Below are 10360 nucleotides of genomic sequence, written 5' to 3' on the forward strand. Positions count from 1 at the left end.
TCTGGTATTCTCTGCTTTCAGCTAAGATCCATCTAACATCAGCTACAATATCCCTAGTACCACGACCCCTTCTAAACCCAGCCTGGACTATGCACATCAAAATATTTTTCCAACAGAGTGAAAAGAAAACCTACAATTTGGGGGGAAAATTAGTCAATATAATCTTAGACAAGGGTCTGTCTCATAACAAATGTTCGCAGAATACTACAGGGTCTTTACAAGAAAAAGACCGATAACCCAATTACAAAATGAACAAAAGACATGGAAAGACTTTTCAGAGGAAGATACTCGGATGGCCAACAGGCACATGAAGAAATGTTCTAAGTTACTGGCAATATGAAAGGTGCAAATCAAAACTACAATGAAATACCATCTCACCCCAGTAACAGTGTCAACGTTTAATAGGACAGCAAACAATACATGTTGGAGAGGACCCAGAGAGACAGGAACCTTTATACACTGTTGGTGGGATTGTAAAATGTTACAACCACTTTGGAAGGTAGTTTTGGTATTTCCTCAAAAAAGCTGAACATAAACGTTCTATATGACTCAGCTATTCTACTGCTTGGAATATACACTGAGAAAATGAGAACTGAGGCACAAATGGAGATGTGTACACCAATGTTCATAACAGCATTATTCACCATCGCAAGAACACTGAAACAGCACAAATGTCCAACCACAATCAAATGGATTGAGAATGATTGAGTACTATGCAGCACTGAGGAGCAATGATTTTGAAAATTACTACCCAACTTGGGAGGGACTGGAAAGTGTTATTTTGAGCAAACTAACTTAGTCTCATAAGGACAAATACTGTATGAGACCAATATTATAGAAATAGAACTAGTAAAATGTGTATGAGGACTCAAGGAGGGAAAGGCAGGAGCAGAGGGGTGAGGATGAATGGGGGTGGGAGGAATCATAGGGTTGCACAATTTAGTGGGTGGAGGGAAGAGTGGGTAAAGGAAATGGGAAAGATCCAGAGGGGCTCTGGGGGGGAAATGGCAATGGTCAGCATAGTTCAATGTTGGTTAATTTTATAAAAGATAATTAATCAACATTGAACTAATGAATGGCAATGAGTGCATGAAACAGTGCTAATGAAGAATAATGTGAAACAATGTATATTCACTTTGTAAGCAAACCAATATAAATAAAAATTTACTTTAAAAAAAGAGAGGACTGTTCTCAAGGCGAGAGAGATTGACACAGTAACTGTAACAACGAGCTTGAGCAGTGGGAGATGGTGGGGATATCGCAGGAGAGAACAAGGTTCCGATTTGTTGTCATAGCACTATTATGAGTTGTTGTTGACTAGTTGACTCTTCAGAACCTAACAACACCTACAACAAAGCTCAGAAACAAGGAAAAGATAGGATAGACTGATGAATGCAAATAAAAATCATTGAAGAAATCAAGAAGACTTGTTACAATGTGGGGACTATACTGCTTAATATTTTTAAAAAGTTGATAAATATTTGAGTGTAAAACCAATTTGTTCTGTAAACTTTCACTCAAAGAACAATAAAAAGAATTTTTTAAAAAAATACTGTCTTCAGTGTCACAGATTTGTTTGCTTTACAAAGATTTTTTCTTTGTCACTTGTTTTTTCCCTTTGTAATCTTTGCATTCTCAGTATCCCAACAGAGACAAAGGCACAAAGTAATGGAGTAATGAGGAAAGTCTAACAAGGGAATTGTTCACAAGAGTGTGAGTAGTGCTAAGAGAAACCAGTAAGTATGGTGAAGTGATAGTCACAATGTCAAGGTAAGTGATAGGGAAGAACTGTTAGATATTCATGTCATCATTCTATCAAGGCAGGTGCTTCTGTATGCTGAAAAGTGTGGTGAGATCAGTGAATTCCAGGAGTGTGGGTCTATGGCTGCACATAATTTTCTGTAAAGTGAATCCCTTGATCTAAGGCAATCCTGTGTGAGATACTAGGAGAATGGATAAGGCATTGCATAAGCCTATTCATGGTAATTGTTGCAGAAGCTTTGTGCACAGAGAAGGCAAATTTCTATTCTATTCTATTCTATTCTATTCTATTCTATTCTATTCTATTCTATTCTATTCTATTCTATTCTAAACAAAAATTCCACTTGAGAACAAACAGGTTAGTTTGTCCTGGAGAGGGTAAGACCAGGCTGCTCACTGGAGGCAAGGATTCTGAAGCTTTATCTAACATACTTTGGACATGTTGCAAGGAGGGACCAGTCCCCGGAGATGGACATCATGCTTGGGAAGGTGGAGAGATAGTGCAGGAGAGGAAAACCCTCTATGAGATGCATTGATTCAGTGACTGGAGTATTGGGGTAGGTGTGTTGGAGACTGTGAGATTGGCACAGTATAGAGCAGGGTTTAGGGCTGTTGTACATCAGGTCACTATGAGTTGTAGGCTTCAACAGTACATAACAAATAAATGATGGAAATGGCTCAACATAATCAACTTGCCACCAGGTTCCTGGTTGTTGACCATAAGAAATGGTTCCAAATCAATGACTAATACTTGATCTCTGGATGCCTATAATAATATGTACAAAAACATACAAACATATGTGTTTATGCACATATACACATGCATACATGCGTACATACATGATGAGCTCCAGCTCTGAGCACTCAAAAGCAAGGGAGGTATATCAGAACTATCAACAGAACCACAAGCAGGATAGACACTTAATAAGACACACTGTAGCCAATAAGAAACAGGGGTGAATTAAATAATGACCAGAAAAGGAAGATGAGAAAAATGAAGTACTGGTTGTTCATATTCAAAAGATGATCAGATTTAGGATGTAGAAAACACATAGTTGCATGCATCACAACCTGAGACACAATGAGGGAAATACAAATTCAAATGTTCAGGATTACATGGGATAAACAATACAGGGATGGAAGACACTACACTTAGAGTTTATGAATTGGAGAAACTCAGCTTCATTCTTGAAATCTGGTGGAATCTAAAGTTTGCAAGGGGGAAGAAATAATCACCATCACTATCAACCAAAAAATTACTATGAAGGTTAGACATACCTCCACTTGACAAACCTTATTTTTTTCCCCTTTCACTAATTCTGAGGTGAGCTATATCTCCCACAGAATTCTCTAATTGTTTTCTGAGTTTAATAATCCATTGCAATGACTACATAGACCTTGTAGAGAATATTAATGATTATAGGGCTTATTAAGAAAAAAAAGTTGCAATTCAGGATCAGGATAAAATGGGAAGTAACAGGAACTAATAGGAACAACTCAGGAGACAAGATACAAATGACCAATAAGGGCAACTTCCAACCAAGATAATTCTCAGCTTCTCCTCAGTCAAGCCTCTGCTACCAGTCTTGGGCCTCCAGATTTCCACCAGGTCTTTGTAATGTCTCTTTTGACTTTGTCATCAAGTACTCAAGGGACATTAAGACCCACTGCACTCTACCAGCAAGATTCCTCCTTAAAGATGTTTAGTTTTCTTGCTTTACATGTAGGTTGGAATCTACTCCCTTAACCTCTCTTCCCTTTCCACTTCCTTTACCTTTGCCCCCATTGATCTTGCTGTAAATTGATTAGATGCCTCATGTCTTCATTCATACATTCTTAGTTTTCCTTACAGAGCCTACACCTTAGTAACAGTTCTGTAAAGCATGCTCCTCGGGAGTGGCTAGATGCACATCCTGAACCTGAGCATGATCTCAGCTGGCTCTGATTCCAGCAGAAACTCACCAAAGACCTTCACAACACTGTCGTTGTTGTTAAATGTTGTCGAGTCAAGCACAAGTCATAGTGACCTTATGAACAAAAGACCAGAGTCCTATACTATATCATCATTTCTCTATGTTCATAGAGTTGCCAGAGGAATGTGGTTTAGGAAGTGAATGCCACTCCTGCTTCCATGGTTCCCAGATTGAGCTGGTAAGAGAAAAATCGAAGGATGACTGTAAACTAGCAGAAACAATACCATTAAATTGTCTCTATTTTGCAGCTGTGATCATATATGTCTATCACTTTTTAAGTCCGGGATTTTTTCCTTCCAGTTATGATAGTATGGCTAGATTAGAACGAATTGATGAATTGGGAAGAACTCTTCAAGTCATGAGACCTTTTGTGCAACTACCATTATTTTTTAAAAATATTTCTTAGAAATTAAATCCACCCTGGTTAAAGCAGCTCTCACACACTTCTCACCTACTCCTGTTCTCAGGGAGCTGAGTGAGTGTGTCTGCTATGTGTAACTTCTTCATTTCAATTTCTCTTTTTAAAACTGAAACATTAAGAAATGGAAATAGAAGGTTACTACTTAAAGCTCTAATAAGAACTAGTAAAATAAAAAAAAAAATTATAATTATAAGCAGTTATTACCCTGTAAGGATAGGATTCAGAAAGTCTTTCTCTTTTCGTTTGATATATTTCTGTATCATTTAGCAAGACATTAATCATATGTATGCATTACTGCTATGATAAAGAAAGCAAGGCATGTGTCAAAATAAGCTATCATGGCTCTTGAGTAACAAGTAAAGGAAAGTGTGCTTGCATTATGTTGTAGTTATAAAAATCTTACAATGCTAGTTCACACTTAACCCTGCTTGCAAGTGCAGGAGTGGCAGCTAAAGGCTAACAAGAACAGCAATCACTAAACAGAAAAGGGGATTGTGTAGAGTAGGGAGGAAAGGTTTGGAGTTGTAGATGTTATATGTTTGGTCAAATGCTGAGAAACTTCATATAAGAGTTCATGAGCGAACGAGTGTCACATTTAATTAGTCACCAGGTCTCTGCACAGGAAATCACAGGTCGGCCCCCTTGTCTTGATAAGCCTTGTTCATGCACTCACTCATTGCTGACTCGAAGCTGACCTTCCAGCAGGTTTTCAGAGGCTGTAGATTGCATGAGAGGAAATTGCCCATCTATCTCCCTCAAACTGCCAGAGAGACACAGTGTTTGGATCAACAGACCACATTCCTACAGAGCAGCCACTAGAATTCCAGCCTTTTCAGTCACCAGAGTTCACAGCCATTCCTGCGGGCACCTCTTTACCTACAAGGCAGAGAAGTATCCTTTTGTTATTATCAATTATAAATAAGTCATAAGGTTCTGGGAAGATCAGCTCTCCATTTCCAGCCAGAGAGGGAAAGAAAGGTAAGAATTTGTCAAGAATTGTCTTGTTCCAAAGATCATGGTCAAGTTTGTTTCATTTGTCAGCATCTTCATGCTTCTAGTCAGTGAAGCTGAACACTCAGGAATCCTTGCAAGGAGTGCGGGGCGGGGGGGGGGGGGGAATTTCCACTTAAAATTGGAGGAGATACAAAGCTTCTTTTTGCTGGTACTCTGGACTCTTACCAGATGTGAGTGAGTGAAACCAAGACATTTTTTTCCATCTTGAATCCTCTTCCTATATTCACCCCTTCATTCTAAACAATTAAGTCTGCTGCCATGATGAGAAACTTCCTCTTTCCTTTATTTAGGTAGCACAACAGCAAACACTTGGAGCTTCCCCAAACTACACTTCTCTATTTGATTTTCAAATTCCCACTCAACAGCAATGAATTTTTAGTTTTACGAAGATAAGTACTAGTTAGGAAAAGCTAAAAGGGGTAACTTTTAGCTACCTCAAAGGCAAGGAATTGTGACGAGCTCTTATCGTTACTAGGCCCAAAGAGAGGAAGAAAATTACAGAACTCAGAGAGGGCTGCAGTTACGGCTATGGCTGTATCAGAAGCACAGTAGATAAGGAAACTTGTTTCTTAAGTAGAATACCACTCTACTACAGTCAAGGAGGGAAAAGCCAAGAGAAGGAATAAAAATGCTCACAGCCTTCATTCTTACCCTCCAAATTGTGTCAGTGTCTGCCTTTGTCTCTACTCAACCATTCATGAGACAAAGAGGCATCTTAACCCAGATCATATGCAGAGTAACAGGAAGGAAAAGGAGATCTTGACACAAAAATAGCACAATATGTCACAACTTGCTACATTCTTCTCACAGTGTTTCCTGGGACTGTCTCCATCACAATGTAATTGGTTTAAGTTCACACTTTTCTGAGAGTTGTGGGGTTGCTTTTTGTTGACTTGTTTCTTACTTGCATCTCCCCCTTTATTTTCCTTTTACTTGGACAATATCTCAGTGATATCATTGATAACCTTGGCAGCTATTTATAAGTATTTTAACACTATGGCTTTGACTGCTCAAAAAACCAAAACAAACAAAAAACCCCCCACAAAGCAACACCCCCCATTACATCAGTGAGTAGAAGAAAAACAGTGGTTTATTACATCCGATCTAGAGGTTCCAAGATGTCAGAAATGTAGGCTGTTTCTAAATCACTATACACCCATTACTAGATTGTGCCTTTAGCCTTTAAATATTCCATTTTGGATTAGATGTATGGATATTGGTTACTCTCTCCCTGATTGCCATGCATAGTTGACACCCTATTTTGCAATGGAGTTGCAGCTAGTTAAGGGCATAATTGACTCAGAGCTGTGAGTTCACCTCTAGACTCTCTTACTTGAGTGTATGAGTCCTTTTTTTTCTAATTGAGATTTTAATGAAAGTTTATAAAGAACTTGGATTTCCATTCATTCATTGTTGCACATCTCCCAGTGCCCCCAGCCAACCACCTTCCACCGCCAGCCCCCCCAGTTCTCTCTCTGAAAAAAAAATTCTCTCATGCTGTACAATTTCCCACCCCTACCCCAGTCCACTTACTATGTAGCTCTTATTCTGGACTGTTGTCATGCAAATAATACCTAATCATATATTCCTTTTAAGCAGTTTTTTCCCTCATCTGTTCCAACGCAGTGTACATTACTTATCCACTCTTTTCTTAGTTTATCTCCAACCCCAGTGTCAGTCCTGTTTCATACCAGTGGCACTATGCAGTGTTTGTCCTTTTGTGACTGAGATATTTCACTCAGCATAATGTTCTCCAGGGTAACCCATTTTGTACAATATTTCATGGGTTCCTAAATTTTTGGTGCTGCATAGTATTCCATTGTGTAAATATACCACGGCTTCTCTATCCATTCATTTATTGATGGGCACTTGTATTGTTTCCATCTCTTTGCTACTGTGAACAACACAGCAAGAAACATGTTTGTGCATATATCTGCTTGGGTGGAAGTTCTGGTTTCTTTAGAGTATATTCCCTGGATCAAATGGTATTTCTATTTCCAAGTTTTTGAGAAAGCATCATACTGCCTTCCATAGTGGTTGCATCATTTTACACTCCCACCAACAGTGAATAAGGGTTCCAGTTTCTCCACAACTTTGCCAGCATCTGTTGCTTGCTGTTCTGTTGAATTTTGCTATTCTTACTGGAGGGAAATGATATTTCATAGTGTCCTTGAGCAAAACTCCTAATTTCCTTTCACTTCAGTTTCTTTATCTGTGTAACGGAGATTAAAACAGTGCTTAGATCATAGGGCTATTAAGAGGATTGACAGAGGAAATAGCTCGTAAGTGCTCAATTAACTGTTACTATTAATTCATATAACAGGACTGCTAGGAAAACAAACAGGTTCTTCCTGGAGAGAGTGAAAACAGGCTGCTCCTTGGAGGTAAGGATTCTGAAGCTCTGTCTGACATATTTTGGGCATATTTCAAGGAGGGATCAGTCCTTACTCCTGCCCGTAAAGTATGTACTAAACTCCCTCTATAAATTCAACAAATTGGAAGCATTTTCACAAAGTGAATACACCTCTATCTAGACAGATAGACATAGACGTCTCTTCAGACATCAGACTCTCTAGTTTGGAGTCATGAGAGTGGCCATCATTACTGTTTGTGCAAGCATAAGTAATTCTTCAAACACACAGAACTTTAAATTAAAGGGATAATGAATGACATTTTCTTCCTATGTGTGTTTCTCTTGAATGGTATACTTTAACTTTTTGTTTTACATTCATTCCAATGTTTAACTATCCTTTGGCTCCTCATTCACTCTTTCTTGTATCCATTTGTTGATGGATGCATCGGCAATATGTCTTCAAAAAGAGCTAGACAGAAAGGATGTGGAAATAAATAGAAAAAAAGCTCTTCTTGTCCCCACAAATCTGTGTATTATGCTATTTCTAGCACAAGAAACTTGGACATAATTACATCTGTACCAGCAAGTGATCATATTTCTCTCAAGTCTTTAAAACTTTTCTCTTTCCTTATCGGCAAATAGACATTTTCTGTCATTTAAGGTAGATCGAGGCTTGTGTGACTAAGACTTTTATCTTTCTATTCACACCCATCTTTAATGGAAAGAAAGAGCATTTAACTGACCTCAAAATTTGTCAGTCTTTCCACAGAGTCTGCTTGGGGCTGGGGACAAGACATAGATGCAAGAAGGTGTGGGAGTTGTTTGAACCACAGAATAGTTTCATATCAAAGGGATGTGTGCTTCAAGAGGGAGATTATAACCCTAGAGTCAATGAGAACTGAGGGAGAGACTCGGGTCCTGACCTTTGATAAATTACTTCATCTCTACAACCTCCACTTCCCTCATCTGTAAAATGAAGATGGTAATTCTCACTCAGCAGGGAGCTCCTGAGAATTAGCAATCATATAATTGGTATTCAACTCTTGTTTGTGTTTCAGGAGCACCAGCAGAGGGATGAGCACGGAACCAACTTTCCCAGATTGGAGAAACCAATCCCCACCAATGAATAAAACTGTCACTCCAGTTAATGGCATGGAGATCCTGATCCTAGAACCGCTCATCCTCATCACTGCGGTGGGCGGGCTGGTGGGGAACGCAGCTGTACTCTGGCTTCTTGGCTTTTGCCTACAGAGGAATCCTTTCTCAGTCTATATCCTCAATCTGGCTGGAGCTGACTTCCTCTGTCTCTGCTCCCTGATAATACATTCACTAATCAAATTTTCTGGCTTCTCCTATACAACTCCTTACTTCATCCACTATTTCCTCCACGTTGTGATTCTATTCAGCTACATTGCTGGCCTGAGCTTACTTAGTGCTGTTAGCACTAAGCGCTGCCTGTCAGCCTTGTACCCAATCTGGTATCACTGCCACCAACCAAAACACCTGCCAGCTGTCATATGTGCCCTGATCTGGAGCATGTCTCTGTTTCTGAGCATCCTGGAATGGAATTTTTGTATATCAATGATCATGCACTCCAAGGTTAATTGGTGTCGGAATATTAATTTCTTCCTTGCCACTTGGCTGATTTTCTTGTTTGTGGTTCTCTGTGGATCTAGCCTGGCTCTGCTGGTGAAGATGTTTTGTGGCTCCCAGAAGAAGAAGCTGACCAGCTTCTATGTGACCATTGTGCTCACAGTATTGATTTTTCTTCTCTGTGGCCTGCCCTTCGGCATTTATTATTTCCTATTATTCTGGATTCCAAGGACTTCTATTAAGTTACATTATCCTTGGTTTCTACTTCTCTCCTGTTTTAACAGCAGTGCCAACCCCATCATTTATTTCTTTGTTGGCTTCTTTAGACAGCGGCGACTGCAGCCAACCCTCAAGAAGGTTCTCCAGAGAGCACTGCAGGACATTCCTAAGATGGATGAACCTGGAGGAAACCTCCCTCAGGAATCTGTGGAGAGGTCAGGGAGCAATGAGATGTAAAGTTCAGCATCTCTGCTTTGGCCAGAAAAAAGTGTGACCTCAGAGTTAACTTCACTGCTATCAACTTGGGTGATTTTCTTCATTTCTTTCACTTTATGCCTCTGATCATAAAATGGGTAAGATAATATTCTTCAGTGTGATTATTATAAATGCTAGCAGAATAACTCATTTCATGTTAGACTACTAATTGAAAAGTTGGGGGTTGAAATTCACCAGTTGCTCAGTGGGAGAAAGATTAGACAGTCGGCTACTGTAACAATGTACAGTTTTGGAAATCTAGTGGTGATTCATCATAGTGAATCAGAATCTACTTGAAAGCGGTGGACTTTGTGGATCACAATAGCAAGGAGTTGGAAACAACCTAAGTGCCCATCAACAAACGAATGGCTAGAGAAGCTGTGGTATATTCGCACAATGGAATACTATGCTGCATTAAAAAACAAGGAACTCATGCAATATTATTCAAAATGGTTGACTCTGGAGAACATTATGCTGAGTGAAATATCCCAGTCACAAAAGGACAAATATTACATGATGCCACTGTTGTAGAATGGGACTGTCCTTGGGGTTGGGGAGACACTGAGTAAGATGGGTTCAATAATGTATACTGCACTGAAGCAGAGAAGGGAGAGAACCGTCTAAAAGAGAGATGTAACTCGGTATTTCTGTCATCACAGGAGACAAGAGCGAGGGCTGCATGGTGGAGGGGACCTGGGGGAGGGTTTGTAAAACAATGAAAGAATCTTTTCTTTTACTTTTCCATAATTTTTGGACTCATGTACTTATAAC

At 39.4% G+C, this 10360-nt stretch overlaps 1 protein-coding gene across 1 annotated transcript; it reads left to right on the forward strand.

Annotated features, from left to right (window-relative positions):
- The first annotated feature begins 8644 nt into the window (after nt 1-8644).
- On the forward strand, nt 8645-9571 carry LOC102858782 (mas-related G-protein coupled receptor member X1-like). Its single transcript, XM_006892062.1, has one exon. The coding sequence runs from the start codon at nt 8645-8647 to the stop codon at nt 9569-9571; it is 927 nt and encodes a 308-aa protein (XP_006892124.1).
- The last annotated feature ends 789 nt before the right edge of the window (nt 9572-10360 follow it).

The sequence above is a fragment of the Elephantulus edwardii genome, unplaced genomic scaffold (genome assembly GCF_000299155.1).
Source record: "Elephantulus edwardii isolate Elephantulus edwardi_28Jun2011 unplaced genomic scaffold, EleEdw1.0 scaffold00109, whole genome shotgun sequence".
Taxonomy (NCBI): Eukaryota; Metazoa; Chordata; class Mammalia; order Macroscelidea; family Macroscelididae; genus Elephantulus; species Elephantulus edwardii.